Consider the following 18,103-nt stretch of genomic DNA (forward strand, 5'->3'; position numbering starts at 1 on the left):
AAATGCTATGTTGGCCTTAATAGTAGATACTTGCCAACAGCACTTGTTCCAACAGCCTAAAGTTGATATGTAGATCTATGTACATATGTATGCACCTGTCCACAGGGGGTAATGGTAGTGTAGCGGTTAGCGCGCTGCATCGTGAACATAGCGACTCGAGTTCAATTCCCACTCACGGCCAACAACAGCGACGATTATATGAACCGCTGTTGGGCCTCGACTCAGCCACAAATGAATACTTGGTGCAATGCATAAATGTCACCACTCAGGAGACAAAGGGGGCCAGGCGTGATGCTGGCCACTCACACCCCTCGTGTGCCGTACCGGCCTTCATATATGCTCGCTAGCAACACTTGCCTCAACAGTCTGTTAAAGCTATGCGGGGGATCTTTGGCTTTGTGTATTCATGTGCGCGTGTGTCTCCACGTGCGCATGCAGGCTTTGCTGTGAATCTGCAGGTGCTGCTGGAGAACCCCTTCGTGCAGTTTCGGCGCCGGGGTGGTCGCCCTGGGATGCAGGAGTCGGACTTTCTGCGTCAGATCACCACCATGCAGGAGCTGGAGCCCAAGGCTCGCAACTGCACCAAGGTGCAGAAGTTCAGCCATGTGCTCTGTGTCACCAGTGGAGGTCGAGTTGAGTTGATTGCTGCAGGAGGGTCCCGCTGAGCTAGAAAGCTCTGAATGCCGGATTCCTGTGTTGACAGCAGATGTGGGGGGTAGGGGCGCCACGGTGGCGAGATGTTAACTACCTCGCCTGATATACAGGGGTCGTGAGTTCGATCCCTACCCTGACGCCTGTATATTTGAAGTTTTAATATTGTCCCCGTGGCCATGTGGATTTTTCTCCAGGTCCTCTGGTTTTTCCCTCCAAAATTAGAATCATGCGTTTCGAGTATTTTGGGTGCTCTAAATTTCCACGTGATCAGCCACGTCATTGGGCTATTCATTTATATAGTAAAATAAAAAAATGTGTTTACTATTCCATAAAGCAAACAGAGTTTCAAACAAGGTTACAGGATTTACGTAAAAATCCAGGTGCATTTTTTTAAAAGTACACACAAACAATACAAATCAGTGAGCAAACATGGTATGCATGGCAAGAGTCAGGACACGTATTGCATAGAACATAAATGATTGTCTTATAAATAGAGCAATATGTACTACTCACACGAGAATATACTTCAGCCCCTTAGTGTTAGACTTTTAACCCTTATTATAGTAAGACTTGTTTAAAACTTATTTAAGATTTTAGATTCCTATATGTTGAATGTATGCACCATCCTGCCAAAGTAAATTCCGTGTCGGTGTGAACTTACATGGCGAATAAAACCCTTTCTGATGATTAAAAAACAAACAAATATTCATGGTAAGATAGCATCTTGCTAACCAACATATAACGAATGGCCGCTTGTCAAAGAACAAATGAAATGACCAACCCACCATCAGCCTATCAATTGTTGAAATTGAGATGAAGTATTCTGATGACTATTTACGAGATTGTCCAATGAGGCTGTCCTTGTCTCTCGAGGTCTCATCTGATTGAACAAAATGTACTTGAATCTTGAAAATTGCAACATGCTCACATGAGCAGGGAGATGCATTAAAACAAGTACGGAACATTAAATTTCGATTTAAAGCTTTCGTGACTGCAAGGATTCATATTATTTGGTTCTTTCGGTAAAGTCACGTAGAATGAGAATAAAATAATAAAATAAAATAAGACAATAAAATTCTCACGACGTTTCGGCCACAACACAAGTAGCCTTCTTCAGGTGAAAGAACAGAACTGTCGGGACGACAGAGCTTCAATTAACGCTGCTAAGATTCGCAGCATCTTTTAAGCTCGGTGAGAGGCGTGGCGAGCCTTGAAAAAGGAGTTCACATATCAATAAGAACTCCCTCATCAAGACTCTATACCATAGAGCCCAATGCATTTCCGACCAGGAACACATTGCCAATGAACTCAAACACGCACACCAGGCTCTCAGGGCTAATGGTTACTCCAACTACACAATCCGCAAAGCCATCACTCCAGTCATGAAGAAGGATCCTCTTGAGGAGCCACTCAAAACCATCACCTTACCCTACATTGCAGGGGTTACTAAAAAGATCTCCAAAATCCTGAATAAACACAAGATCCAGGTCCGATTCAACACAGTACATAAAATCCGTGATCTGGTTCCATCTGTAAAAGATGCTGTTCCAGACATACAGTACCCGGGCGTTTACAAACTAAAGTGCCTCTGTGGTAGTAACTACATTGGGGAAACCAAACGACATATCTCGGACCGCATCCGCGAACATAAAGCAGACTTGAAATACGGTAGAACGAACTCCTCTGCCGTGGCAGATCACTGTTATAATTCAGTGGGTTCACATGACATTGACTTCTCCAAGACGGAGGTTCTTTGCAAGCCAACCGGCTACCATGAGAGATTCGTTCATGAGGCCATCCACATATACAAACACAGAGACAATCTCAAACGAGAAGATGGATTCTGGCTTAGTAACCTTTGGAAAGATGTTTTAACCATTTTGGTTCTTAATTAATTGTATTTCACGGTGACCGTCAGACCGCAGCTCTTTCGCTGGCATTGTGACTGTTTCTCCCTCCCCCCTCCTCCCTTCCGAGCATGGATTGACTCGTCTGCCTGAATGTCGCTGTCCTTGGTGCTGGTATTGAGGGAATGGGAAAAAACGCCATTTTTCACCATATAACATTGTCATATATAACGACTTATTGTTAGTTGCTCAGCTGATTGGAGAGTATATAGAGTTTATTGACAACATTGAGGAGCTTATATTTTAGTTTTTCATTGGTTTACTATATGGTATTCATTATATCGTGTAATGTATAGCCAGTTGCTGTATGATTAATAGCTCAGCTTATTGAAGAATATATTAAGTACATTTATTATATTGATGTGATATAGACTTAGTTTTTTTTTTTCACATCGGTTTACTTTATAATAGTTGGTAATTGGAGGCCTTTAGCGTCCATAAACTAAATGCCTCTGTTGATATGTAAACTTTGACTTTAACACAGCTATTTCTGTCACAAGCTAATCCCTCGGCTATTTCAATGCTAAATTCTCCTGCTCTGATATGTAAACTCCTTTGTCAAGGCTCTTCACCCTTCTCACCGAGCTTAAAAGATGCTATGGTTTACTTTATAATAGTTGGTAATTGGAAGCCTTTAGCGTCCATATATTAAATTCCTCTGTTGATATTTAAACTTTGACTTTAACACAGCTATTTCTGTCACAAGCTAATCCCTCGGCTATTTCAATGCTAAATTATCCTGCTCTGATATGTAAACTCCTTTGTCAAGGCTCTTCACGCTTCTCACCAAGCTTAAAAGACGCTATGGTTTACTTTATAATAGTTGGTAATTGGAGGCCTTTAGCGTCCATATACTAAATACCTGTGTGGATATGTAAACTTTGACTTTAACACAGCTATTTCTGTCACAAGCTAATCCCTCAGTTTTTTAAATGCTAAATTCTCCAGCTTTGATATGTGAACTCCTTTTTCAAGGCTCGCCACGCCTCTTACCGAGCTTAAAAGACGCTGCGAATCTTAGCAGCGTTAATTGAAGCTCTGTCGTCCCGACAGTTCTGTTCTTTCACCTGAAGAAGGCTACTTGTGTTGTGGCCGAAACGTCGTGAGAATTTTATTGTCTTATTTTATTTTATTATTTTATTCTCATTCTACGTGACTTTACCGAAAGAACCGAAGAAGAAGCACGGAACATGTTGGGTTTGTAAAGCATCTAAAAGCAAAAGTAATGCCTTGCCAGCACTGCTTCATTCAGTGAAACTGTGAGAAAAATGCATACTAAACAATATCACAGCAACAGCCTGCATGGACCATATTTCAACTATTTTTTTTACCAGGTAAAGCTCACTGAACCTATATAACCTTCGCATTATCAAATATGGTGGCATCCTTGCTTGCATGGCACATGTAGTGACTGTTACCTTGTGAGAAAATAAATGACCAATATGAAGGACAGTATAAACTATAAAAACTATCAACTATTTTAATTTGACCAGGTAAGGCCCACTGTACCTATATAGCTCTGTTTCAGAAACAACCTGGCCACAAATGTTAGTTCAAAGAAGTGGCTTATCATGTGGAAATGTATAGCAGCCAAATACTCTAAATGGATGTTTGTATTGTAAATGTGTATGGAAAAACTGGACTCGGAGGAAAATGCACGCGACCATGGGGAGAACACGCAGACTTAAAATGTACAGGCATCAGGGTCGCGATAGAACTCACGACCCCCTGTACACCAGGCGAGGTAGTTAACATCTCGCCACCGTGGTGCCTCACATTACATATACATTTATTATCCCGGACATCCTCGCTGAGTCTCAAAACATTTTATTCAGGGGGTCTTGCACTGGGACATTTGATCAATTAATGTTTTAACAACACTTCTCTTCAAGTATATGCACACTGCTACGGTGTAACAGTCAGGGCACTGCACTTGCGATCCAGAGTTCGATTTCCTGGCGCGGCAGTTTAAACAATGGGGCAAGGTGTGTCTTAAACCCGCACCCTCTTCCCACTCCCTTCTGTGTTCACCCAACAGTGTAAATGCGTAGATCATGGTTAGTCAGAAAGCAAGCCGTATTTGGTGCGGTGTATGTATGTTGAACTTCTTTCTCACGTATGTAGCCAAGCGTGCTAATTGGAGGTGCTAATCGGGTCTAGTGTGGGTACGACCACCTAGTCCAAGACATCTGGCCAGCGTGACAGAGTAGGCCAAGATGACCCAAGCAAGGAGCTCTCCTTGTATCGGAGGCCCTTCTGCCATCAGTGGTGTGAGCAAGCAATAGCTCTCTGTTGCCGTTTGCCTGTAGAGGAGGGGGCAATGCAATCGAGGTGCGTGCCCTTGCGGTTCGTCGGGCTCTGAGCGTGTGTCCTTGCAAGCTTTGTTTGCCTGCACCGGTTCACGGGGGTTCACATCACTTCATTTATTGAGGCACTGCGAGGTCGTGAGGTCCCGCACTCTGTCGCCCTCATCCTCCCCGCATTTTGCGTTTTCCAATTTCTCTCTCGGGATTGGGCGAATGAATTTCTCTTGCCAATTTTCACAAACAAGTGCCGCGTCTCTGAAGGTGGTGATTTGGCCAGAACGTCAATGTGCATTCTAACACAATGACTTTATCAGCAAGCGACACTGGCGTTTGCAATTGAAGATACATCTGAAGTACTATACTGTATATACACCTTTATTAAACAATGTGGCAACCTCCAGGATTGAAATACTCTGTCTAAATATGTGTAATAAAAATTTTGCACGATTTTATTTTCATCATACGTTACTTTTTAAGACTCAAGTCGAAGTAGAAAGTGTCTCCTGGCTTAAACTCATGGTGGGACTGCTTAATTTTTCAATCGTTTAGCATCAACTTACCATGGCATCATCAATTTCATCATCTTCGATATCGCCATCACCACCACCATCGCCATCACCATAATCATCGCCCCTCCGTAGTTGTTGATATGAGCATCACTAGGGGAGTCTGCACCACTCAGTTTGAACTCAACAGTGCCCAATGGATGGGCTATAGGAATGTGGAATTTACACCATTAGCTGCCTCAGTACTGCCGCCAAAAGAGAAGAGGACCTCCGAATGTTAATCCCGTTCACATCTTAAACTCTGTCCGGTGAAGTTAAAGTCTATAAAAAAAATTTGCTTCTTCTGATTCTTGATACTGCATGAATGCCTTTGACTGTTTACGTTAGAGATTTCAAGCTATTTGTATAGGCTATGTACTGTATGTGTCACTCGTTACCCAGGACACTTTTGTCATTTAAATATTCCATCTCGAGAGATTACCCATGTAATATTTGTTCTTTTTTATTCACTCTCACTCACCGTGTCAGTCTATCCATCTGCTCGTTCACCTGCTCTGCGTCTGTCGTCATCCTCTCTCCGTCTCTCCGCAGGTGCTCGTGTGGCACACGCGCACCGAGAAGGTGAATCTGGCCAACGAGCCAAGCGGCCAGGGCGACAGCGTGGAGGTGGAGGTGTGAGCAGCTGCCGCCCTCCCGTGTTTGCAGTGGACATCACCCACGTTGCCCGTGTCTGCACAGTGAGCCCGCACTGCTCGTTGCTATTTCAGTTTACCGAGGATGCCAGGACTTTTCAGTTCAGTTCCTCAAGAAGCTCCCAGCACATGCGAGCGGAATTTCTGGCATCGTGCTGAACAACTCGCAGTACGACGCGAAAACACACACACGTGTTTTTGGACAATCGCCGATTATATTACAAGTCTGCTATTGTCAAGAGGTATTGGACACATCCATTGAAGTGGCGCTCAGACAATGGTAAGCAAGAGAAGCACCTAAAGCCAGATGAGGTTGATGATAATACTATTATAGCCAACCATGGAGGTTGTCTATTGTAATCATATAATAATTTCAACTTGTAACGCACCACATAGTATTTGTTCACTCTCATAGAGAGAGAACGACTCAGAGGGGCGAAGGACCACAGACGAGCAGGAAGGCTGCCACGCGGTGAGCTGGCTCTAAGAATTATCCAAGCTCTGTGGTTCTCCATGTATGAAGGTGTTATCAACCAATTAATGCGTGTTTACATATGGGAGGAAACCGGAGAAAATGGAGAAAACCCATTCGTGACGAGGGGAAAACACTATCCAATTCAGATGGAGTCGGTGGAGTCCACATTTTTGCTGTACTGCATTCTCGTGGTCGAGCCAGCGAATAGCACCTCCTCGCTGACTGCGGGAAGGGAGTTTCACTACATTTGTGCAGTGATCCACCAAACCTCGCCTCCATAGTGCTGGATTACAGGCATGCACCACCGTCGCCTGGCTGTCCAACAGCTGAGAGACCTGGCAAAAGGATAACGACTTCTTAGCCTCCAACTTACTTATGCTGTGGAGATACAGCTTTCTGAATGGAGTCAGCAGAACCTTGCATCCTGTATCAGAACCGATTAAGTCACATGTTGAGTGTTTTACCAAGCAGAACTTGTTCGGGCTTGTCAGTCAGAAATGTAACCTCATACTAGGGGGAAGTACCCGGCGTTGCCCGGGCGAAAAAGACACATACACACACATATCGACTTAGACACATACAGACATCGACACACACACAAACACATCGACTTACACACAACAACCGCCATTCGCCACTAAGTGGCGGTGACATCACCACGACGCTTGTGCAGGCTATGTGTACCTTGAGGCCACGTTAAGTGTCGATTGCCCGCTGGCAAGAGGTCACGGGGCAGACCCAGGTGCCACGGGTCGACTGACTGAGACTGGCTGATGCACCACCTATGCCCCCTACTGTGCCAACTTGCTGTGCTTTAGCTACCCGGCGCTCCGCTCGTTGTTGTGAGCGTCGCTCCTCCGCCCTCCGTTGTTGTTGGAGGGCGACTGCCTCCAACTGCCCAGAGGCGTCTTTCACGAGCCTCCTCCACATAGGCCGATCTTGATACCGCTGGTACCAGTCATCGGCAAGTCCACTCAGCTCCATATCCTCCTGTACCACATCACTCCATCTCTTCTCCAACCCGTGCTGCACCCGTTTATCCCCCTCTATCCGGCCGAACAAAAGCTGTTTAGGCATGCGATGACTGGGCATGCGGGCTACATGACCCAGCCAACGCAACCTTGCCTGCCGGAGGAGCTCACCGATGGGACTTTGCCCAGATCTTTCAAGGATTTGTGAGCTCCTCACACAATCCAGCCTGGTTAAACCCAAATGGGGTTTGGCCAGGAGACGTCATAGACGCCTGTCCCCTCGGGGCCTCCGGCACAAGCTTATTAATTAGATATTTTTTACGTGGTTTTGTGGTAATTTATTGAAGGTTGAGGGGTTACCAGCTCCGCGCACCCGTCCAGAGCCCCCATTTATCCACTGTGGTGGTTACAAACGCCCTGAGGGGAAAGGCCAATCGGAATTGCCCCCCCCCCCCCACAGCACTGTCCACGACGTTGCCCGTCCGGCACCACGAGGAGGTAGGGGGTTGTTTTGCCACACACACACATTGACTAACACACACACATCGACTTACACACACACATATCGACTAACACACACACACATGGACTCACACACATCGACCCACACACACATCGACTTACACACACACACACATAGCCTCTGACACACACACATCCACTTACACACACACACATGGATTTACACACACAGACTTCGATTTACACACACATTTGAACTTTTCTATTTACTAACTCAGTGAAGATTCGTTTTCTATGTACGTTTCATAGTTTAGTTTCATAGTTTCATTTATTTGGTATAGCCTTGTGAGCCATTCGGCTCTTGAATCGGGTGCAACCGCAACAAACAAAAAAACAAAAACATGAACAAGAAAACATCTTAAAGTGACTTTGTGCATGTGCAAACAGAAAATCCAGGAAAAAACATCTAAATATTCCTAAAATAGCACCATACACCAACGATGTGTGCAAAAATCCCAGTGGGATGCAAGTCAAACAACAACATCAACAAGAAAACTTAGATTAAGGCCATCAGTCTAACTCCGTACTACAATAAACAAAAACATGGCCAAACCAAAAAACTTTTAGAAATCACCAAAATAAAGCCATAAATGCAATGTAACAGTGATCATAGGAACTGTGACCGAATGTTTTTACAATAAACTACATAAATTACATGTAACACCAAACCCTAGAGCCACAGCTGGCTGCATGAGTCACTCCACAAACAACAGGAGCATCAGTCGGAGTATCACATTTTCAATGCACCTTTAAGATCAGCACACTAAATCAAAATACAGATAATAATTTGCAGCGGTCATCCGGAGCGAAACATTTTATTTTATTTTAGGCCACTGAATAGCAGTGGCAGCTAGGGGTGTACAACTCCTCTAGAGCAGTTTTGAGTGAAGATCTCATAGGTAGTGATTTAAGTTGCAGTTTATTAGCAATAGCATTCCAGACCCTGGGGGCATCAATAGCAAAGGCCCTTCCTCCGGTTTTTGTACGGCAATAGGGAATGTGAAGCTGGTAGATGAGCGAAGACCTGAGGTCAAATTTATTCTTTGAAACAGAGAGGAGATCCAGCAGGTAGTCTGCGGATTTTTTTGTAAGTACATCGTGAATAAATAAGATCTGGTGTACACGCCGTCGAACATTAAGAGATGTTAAGTTTGACCCAATGTAGAGATCACAGTGGTGAGTCCTATATGGGCAGTTCAATGCAAATCTTGAAGCCGAGTGATTGGAATCAAGCTTCTTCAGTACAGTACTTGGGGCTGATTTATACACGATATCACAGTAATCAAGTAGAGGCAGTATGGTAGCTTTTATCAATTCCAAACGGAACATAGGGGGGAAGCAGTGCTTGTGTCGATACAGAAAACCAATTTTTATTTTTGTCTTTTTACCAATATAATCAATGTGATCTTCAAAATTCAGTTTTGAATCCAGGATGACCCCAAGATACTTATAGATCTTGACTTGCTCTATTTGATCATTATTTAAGGAATGTAATTTGGGAAAAATAACTTCCTGCTTTAGTCCCGGTGAGAAGAATAGCACCTTGGTTTTGGAGGTATTTAGGACTAGTTTAAGAGCAACTAGCTGATGTTGTAGTTTGTTGAAATCACCCTGGAGTATTAGCAATCACGTCATCCGGAGAGCGGCCAGCAGTAATCAGTATCATGTTAGGTAAAGAACCAATGAAGAGGCAAAATGCAAACAATTGTTAATGCACCTTTGAGGATCAGCACACTGTAATCAAAGGTAAAGGTCATACTTAACTTATATGATATGCCTTTGTCTTGTATTGAATGCTATGAGTCATAAGTAAATGGTTAATGGTATAAAACGACGGAAGTATTTGTACTGTAGTCTTTATTACTGTTGTTTTTAATAGTACTGTAGTAAGGCACTTGAGGAAGCACAGACGGTCTATAATTTGTATTAGATAAATCGGGTAAATGGGGAGAAGGGAGGTAGGGCAGGTCATGGCCATGGCGAAATAAGAACAGCATGCGGGCGGTGCCGCAAACAACCGCTGGCAGCCAGACCGCCGACATGACACGTGGCAGGCATGGAGGCAGGCGACTTGGGGATGGAGCGATGAGATGTGGGACGGCGAGGAAGCCACGCTGCATGAGCGCCATCACCAACAGTCGCCAGCAGCCAGGCCGCCGAAATGGTGGCCGGCAGGCGCGGGTGCAGGCAGGAGACCCGGGAAGAAAGCGATGTGAAGTCCGCACAGGGCAGCGAGGTGTGGGCGCGGCTCAGTGAGCACCCGCTGACAGCCGAACTGCCCCCCAGCAGGCGCGGGGTAAAGCAGCACACGTGGGAGGGGAGTCACGCCCCCAACCAAAGCAAGAGCCTCTCCAAAGTAATGAAACACAAAATAGGGCCTCTCCAAAACAAAGAAACTGCCACTTATTGCTGAGCCGTACCCGCTATCAAAGAGCATCTTTGTAAACAATGTTTCTGGTCTTGCTTGCTGGTGCAAAGTAATGTAAATATTTGTCATTGCCTAAACGAGAGCATCCAACATAAAGTTGGCCATGAGAAAAGCATGGAGTTGACAAATTCAGTCCCACCACTTTTAAAGATTGTCCTTGCGCCTTGTTAATAGACATTGCAAAGCTGAGCTGGATGGGGATAAAGACGTCTTCACCTTTTTAATTACCTGTAATGATTGTAGCTTCGATAACATTTGAATGTAATTCTTTGACAATTAACCTTGTGCCATTGTATAGTCTAGGTGGCTCCAAGTTTCTCAATAGCAAGACAGGTACCCCAATTTTTAGTAGATAGTTGTGTGGAGGAACACCGGGGAGCTGCAGAGAATTCAAGAATTCAACTCAATAGTGAACAATTTGATCATAGTCCAACACCGAGTCAATAGATTTGTAGGACTTGCTCTCTCCAGGTTATTTGTGCAACAGCATGGAATTAATTATGTGAACAGCATCATATCTTGGGAGCTAAAATGGCCCTCTCCCATAGCTAGATAACATCTTGAAAGTGTTGTTGCATGTTTGGGTACACTTTTTCCTCCAGTTCCTGTTCTGAAGTGAAAAGGATGCCTTTAGACATGGTGATAAGTCCATCTGTGCCGTCTGCAACAATACTGCCATTTCCAATGTCAAGAAGAGCTTCAGCAAGGTTGCCTGCCATTTGGTCTCCATGGAGATATACACGCATGTTGTAGTTAGTCTCAGTTTCATCACGTGCCTCTAGAGGAATGATGACTTGATGCAGGCATTTAACTCATCAGCTTTGGTTCCTCGAAGTACAACAGGTAAGGTTTGTTGGAAGTCACCAGCCATGAGAAAAGTTACACCACCCATAATCCTGGAATTGTCACAGAGGTCCTGCAAAGTTGTGTTGACAACCTCAAATGCTCCCTTGTGGGACACGGTGCAGTCACCCCACACTATTAATTCACAATTAACCAGGACTTGTGCAAGGGCAGTCCCCTTTGAAATATTGCAAACATGGTTTTCTTGTCGGGATAGATCAAATGGAAGCTTACATGTGGAATGGTCAGTTCTTTCTCCAGTAAGCAGAGTTGCCGCAATCCCCGATGATGCCACAGCTAGAGAAATTTTCTCCCTCCGGCGAACCTTAGCGAGGAGCAGGTTGAGAACAAAGGTCTTCCCAGTACCACCAGGTGCATCAAGGGAAAATATGCCTGCATTTTTAGTCTCAATGTCTTCCAAGATTTTCGTGTAGGCTTCTCTTTGTGCATCCATCAGCTTTGGCTCTTTTTCCATCATAGGATATTTCACGGGGAATCTCTTGAGCAAGGGCATGCAGGTTATCCCTGTAGGGTGTTGGCAGTCCGATAGACGTGAGGTCTTTTTCACCAATGGAGTGAAGTTGGTCCTCAAGGAGGATGAGGGCCTGGTTAAAGATGACATCAGAAAAGGTGACATCGAGGTTTGGATTTTCTCGTTGAGCTCTGTGGAGGATGACCTCACTCATGCCCTCTTTGTATTTTTGCCAGAGTCTCATGGGGTTAGGCTGCAAACTTGAAGAATTATGCAGAACAATCTCAGTTGAGAAGGGGACTAACAGAAGCTTCTGTCATACCTTTATCAAGATAATGATCATTCTCAAGAATTCCACGAAGATTGCAAGCTTCCCTATATGTTTGACAGACAACTCCTTCCACTGTTTTGAGGTCTTAGAAAGATTTGTGCCCTTTGACAACATGGAAAAGCATTCAGAGAAAATAGCACTCCTGATTGTTGGTATTAACCGTGTAAACTCTTCCTAAGGCATCAGATTCACCGTCAGCAGCACGTCGCTTCCATTTTTTTTAGCAGTCCATGTATAGTAGGAGGGAACTTCATGGTAGAGCAGGTTGGCAGCAAATGGGTCACTTTTGGCACAAACCAAAGAATGCCATCAGGGTGGTATCTTTTGGAGCCAGGGCCTGTTGTTGGGTATTTCCTTTGGTGAAGTAGATACGTTGACCATTTTCGAGGTGAACTGCCAAATGGACGACTGTGGGGGAACGCTCATGGATGGGGAAACCAATAATTGTCCAAATGGCCTCTGCTGCTGATGTATCTTGCTTGGACAAAAAGTTTAACCTTATCCACACTTTGCCCCTCTTTTTGTAAGGCAAAGACAGCCATGTCAGAGTCTTTGTTGATGTATTTGCAAACATATTAGATTGCTTTCACAGATTTAGACTTAAAACTTTCGTGACTGCAGGAATTCATATTCTTGGTTCTTTCAGCAAAGTCACGTAGATAGAAAACAAAAATCTAAATTAAAAGCAAAAAAACACGACGTTTCGATCGCAACACAAGCAGTCTTCTTCAGTTGGAGAAGACCGCTTGTGTTGCAATCGAAACATCGTGGTTTTTTGCTTTTAATTTAGATTGTTGTTTTATATCTACGTGACTTTACCGAAAGAACAAAGAGGATCGGCTTTCACAGAATTGCAGAATTCTACATTAATGTGGGCCTCGCAGATCTTGCACAGAAGAGGGCAGTATGGAGCGATCCACTGGTCGTCAACCTTCATTTCAGAGTTAGTGCCACGTCTGAGCTATGTCGTTTCAAATCCACCATCCTCAGTATTTATGCGACGATATAGAGGATAGCCATGATGCCCTGACTGAGTGTCTTTCAATAAGTTTTGTGGATACTTATTGGTACACTTGTGGTCTTGCATACATGGCGAATTTGGATTAAACTCCTCACATGGGCCATGGACCATTTGCTTGCAGACCACATCAAATAGGGCAGGGTCTTGATGGGGGTCAGGTCGCTCAGCACTGATAAATGTGTCAATGTCACTTGCATAATTTTTTTCCCTCATCCATAGCAAAATGTGAGCATGAGGTAGACCACGTTTTTGCCACTAAATGGTGTGCAAGTTACATCTTGTCTTTGCAAAGACGCTGCCTTCCTTAGTCGTAATAAGCCTCATGAGTTCATCAACTTTGGGTATAAAGACCCTTGCAATGATGTCATGTATGTCTATTGGCTTTTGGTTTGGATCAAGTTCAACCTGGATCTCCTTCCGTTTAGGATTACAAGTGTAGGTGACAAAGAGATCGGGCCTGCCATATTGCCTGATGTACGTCATGGAATCCTGAGTCTTCTCATGCATGTATCTTGGTCCACCTGTTAAGGATGAAGGCAAAATAACTCATCTCCCCACATTCTGAGCGTTTGCATCTCCGTCAGCATTGATAGAGTCCCTGAGATGAGCATACTGTTCTACACGCAGGCGTGTTTTTATTTAGTTGAATGTAAAGAAGTCGCTCACTCTCAATTTTGGCATACTAATCGACAACATACTGGGGAAAGAGGTTGGCACACCGTAATATGTGGTTTCCTCCTTCTCTGTCCATGCTCATGAAGGAATAGAAGTCTTTAAAGGATACAGTTTTGTGAGGATGTCTTTGTCCTGTAGCTTTGATAATTTGAGAAATCTGGATGTGGTACCCATCTTGGCCTTGCCACAGTGTAATGGGGTATTGTAGGGCATCATATGCTCTGTTTGTCTCAGGAATTCGTTTGATGATGTTGTCTTAGTATCGAAGCACAATGTCTCTCTTACAGTGAGGGAAAAAAAGTATTTGATCCCCTGCTGATTTTGTACGTTTGTCCACTGACAAAGAAATGATCAGTCTATAATTTTAATGGTAGGTTTATTTGAACAGTGAGAGACAGAATAACAACAAACATATCCAGAAGAACGCATGTCAAAAATGTTATAAATTGATTGGCATTTTAAGAGGGAAATAAATATTTGACCCCTCTGCAAAACATGACTTAGTATTTGGTGGCAAAACCCTTGTTGGCATTCACAGAAAAGTCAGACGTTTCTTGTAGTTGGCCACCAGGTTTGCACACATCTCAGGAGGGATTTTGTCCCACTCCTCTTTGCAGATCTTCTCCAAGTCATTAAGGTTTCGAGTCTGACGTTTGGCAACTCGAACCTTCAGCTCCCTCCACAGATTTTCTATGGGATTAAGGTCTGGAGACTGGCTAGGCCACTCCAGGACCTTAATGTGCTTATTCTTGAGCCACTCCTTTGTTGCCTTGGCCGTGTTTTGGGTCATTGTCATGCTGGAATACCCATCCACGACCCATTTTCAATGCCCTGGCTGAGGGAAGGAGGTTCTCACCCAAGATTTGACGGTACATGGCCCCGTCCATCGCCCCTTTGATGCGGTGAAGTTGTCCTGTCCCCTTAGCAGAAAAACACCCCCAAAGCATAATGTTTCCACCTCCATGTTTGACAGTGGGGATAGTGTTCTTGGGGTCATAGGCAGCATTCCTCCTCCTCCAAACACGGCGAGTTGAGTTGATGCCAAAGAGCTCAATTTTGGCCTCATCTGACCACAACACTTTCACCCAGTTGTCCTCTGAATCATTCAGATGTTCATTGGCAAACTTCAGACGGGCATGTTTGTGTGCTTTCTTGAGCCGGGGGACCTTGCGGGCGCTGCAGGATTTCAGTCCTTCACGCCGTAGTGTGTTACCAATTGTTTTCTTGGTGACTATGGTCCCAGCTGCCTTGAGATCATTGACAAGATCCTCCCGCGTAGTTCTGGTCTGATTCCTCACCGTTCTCATGATCATTGCAACTCCACGAGGTGAGATCTTGCATGGAGCCCCAGGCCGAGGGAGCTTGACAGTTCTTTTGTGTTTCTTTCATTTGCGAATAATCGCACCAACTGTTGTCACCTTCTCACCAAGCTGCTTGGCAATGGTCTTGTAGCCCATTCCAGCCTTGTGTAGGGCTACAATCTTGTCCCTGACATCCTTGGATAGCTCTTTGGTCTTGGCCGTGGTGGAGAGTTTGGAATCTGATTGATTGATTGCTTCTGTGGACAGGTGTCTTTTATACAGGTAACAAGCTGAGATTAGGAGCACTCCCTTTAAGAGTGTGTTCCTAATCTCAGCTCGTTACCTGTATAAAAGATACCTGGGAGCCAGAAATCTTTCTGATTGAGAGGGGGTCAAATACTTATTTCCCTCATTAAAATGCAAATCAATTTATAACATTTTTGACATGCGCTTTTATGGATTTTGTTGTTGTTATTCTCTCACTGTTCAAATAAACCTACCATTAAAATTATAGACTGATCATTTCTTCGTCAGTGGGCAAACGTACAAAATCAGCAGGGAATAAAATACTTTTTTCCCTCACTGTACCATGTCCCTCGCCCACCATAAGAACAAACTCATAATGGTTCGTGAAGTAAAGTCCTGCTCACAATAGGAAAATTTGTGAGGCAAAAGACACAATGGCTGTTCTTTGTTGTTGTAGCGAAATGAAAGAGCAGTGAGTATGCAGGTGGAGAAAGCGTGTTACATAGTGTATATTTGCTGTAATGAAACATCTTGTTTATAAAATTTGCGGCAAACAGAAGTGAAATATAAATGTAAACAAAGTAATAATAGTTTGTGACTTAAAGTCCTGCTCGCAACAGGAAAGTATGCGGGCAAAAAGACGCATTGGCTGGACTTTGTTGTCTTAAGCAAATTTAACGTAACAGCTAGTACGCAGGGAAAAAAACATGTTACATTGTGTATATTTACTGTCATAAAACATTGGCTAATGTGTACACTGTATTATGAAAAACAGTACTAGAAATGAGAGACATAAGATAGATGTATGTTTGAAGGGAGCTGTAATTTCGTGTGTATTACCTCGCTCAGTGTCCACACAAAAGAGAAATGGCCCCTCACCCCCGCCGAACGCGTGTGACTTGGTAGCCCCCCCACCCCCCCATCGACCGCGTGTGAGTTGGTATGGTCGGGTGCGCTAGCTAATAAATAACCGATAACAGCGCTAAATCGCTAATTAAACTACCTTAAATGTGACGGACGCAAAATCGGAATAGCACTGCCTCAGCACGGGGCTCATGGCGTAGTACCAGGCTACTATTTTTGTATGTAACCCCATGGTTTGCGAGCCAAATCCTTCACAAGTTTGGGCCACACACACAGACAGCCAAACAATGACATTTATAGGTTAAAAAATAAGACTAGCGGGAAGTACCCGGCATTGCCCGGGCGAAAATATATGTTTCAAAACTTCACTTAAAATATTACATATACATACACAGATACTAAGCTATTGTGAAAGCCCGGTGGACCGTTTGTCTATCCATTTCTCCAACAACAAAATTATGAGAGCCTTGCAGAAGTCCAAAAAGTTATAGAAAGTGGGGGGTAAATAGTTGATATAAAAGGTTCCCGAAAATTGTCGACCGCCCCCTTAAAAAATATTTTTACCTACCCACGCGTAGGTATATATTTGTACACACCCTACATACAACAAAGTAAGTAGCATTTATTGACTCTGTAATTGTATCTACTGACTGTACAGTAGTATCTACTGAGCCAATAGTAGCTACTGACTGTATAGTAGGATTTACTGACTGTTGCAACTACTGACCGTAGTAGTATCTACTGGCCTTCCAGTAGCTATACTCAATAGCAGTAACTACTAACTCTATAGTAGTGTAATGGACGGGCTGATGATGAATGAGACAAGCATTGACAGGGTCACGTGAGGGGGGGCATGGGATCCAATGGCTGGAAAGTGTAATAAGGGCGGTGAACGGCAGGGCCAGGTGCGGTGAGGAGAATTCGGGAATAAGGGCGTGGCCAGAACGTGGAGGATAAGTAGTAGCGCGAGTGGAGGCTTCGGGCTGCTTGGTGTGGGGAACTGCCATCGTCGTCGCCTTGGATCGGGTCGTCTCAATTGTCTGCAAGTTGTCTTGAGACTGGAAGCTATGTTGTCTCAGAATAGAGTTGTGTCGATACCCAAGTGTACGGAGTCACTCGCGGTTACGTGTTGAGTTGTCATTGGACTTTATTCTTAATAAATATACAGAAGACAAGACGGCGTCTCTGAGAGCTACATTACAGTAGTATCTAATGACGATAGTAGTAACTACTAACTCTATAGCAGTATCTACTGACTCTATAGTAGTATCTACTGACTATAGCAGTAGCTACTGACCGTAGTCGTATTTACTGACCGTAGGGGTATGTACTGACTGTTTTAGTGTCTACTAACTCTCTATAGCAGTATCTACCAACTCGATAGCAGTGTCTACTATCACGACAGTAGTGCATACCGACGGTGGTGGTACCTGCTATCACTACAGCAGTGCATGCCGACTGTGGTGGTATCTGCTATCTCTGCAGGTGTGCATACTGACTGTGGTGGTACCTGCTATGACTACAGCAGTGCATTCAGTGAGGGAAAAAAGTATTTGATCCCCTGCTGATTTTGTACGTTTGCCCACTGACAAATAAATTATCAGTCTATAATTTTTATGATAGGTTTATTTGAACAGTGAGAGACAGAATAATAACAAAAAAAATCCAGAAAAACGCATGTCAAAAATGTTATAAATTGATTGGCATTTTAATGAGAGAAATAAGTATTTGACCCCCTCTCAATCACAAAGATTTCTGGCTCCCAGGTGTCTTTTATACAGTTAACGAGCTGAGATTAGGAGCACACTCTTAAAGGGAGTGCTCCTAATCTCAGCTTGTTACCTGTATAAAAGACACCTGTCCACAGAAGCAATCAATCAATCAATCAG

At 44.0% G+C, this 18,103-nt stretch overlaps 1 protein-coding gene across 2 annotated transcripts in view; it reads left to right on the top strand.

Moving 5' to 3' along the window:
- Window positions 1–18,103, top strand: part of LOC116941534 (galactosylgalactosylxylosylprotein 3-beta-glucuronosyltransferase 2-like) — a 34,244-nt gene that overhangs the window by 14,530 nt on the left and 1,611 nt on the right. Inside the window, exons 4-5 of one of the 2 annotated variants that reach the window (XR_012941590.1) lie at window positions 439–587; window positions 5,965–6,110. Coding sequence is in view for 1 of the 2 variants with exons in the window: in XM_032952684.2 (XP_032808575.1) it covers window positions 439–587; window positions 5,965–6,051 (236 nt within the window). In the remaining variant the exon portion in view is untranslated. Of the gene's footprint in view, window positions 1–438; window positions 588–5,964; window positions 17,390–18,103 lie in introns of those variants that run through there. The other variant, XM_032952684.2, reaches the window with a different exon arrangement.

Source organism: Petromyzon marinus, chromosome 12 (genome assembly GCF_048934315.1).
Source record: "Petromyzon marinus isolate PM22_M1 ecotype Great Lakes invasive population chromosome 12, UKy_Petmar_22M1.pri1.0, whole genome shotgun sequence".
NCBI lineage: Eukaryota > Metazoa > Chordata > Hyperoartia > Petromyzontiformes > Petromyzontidae > Petromyzon > Petromyzon marinus.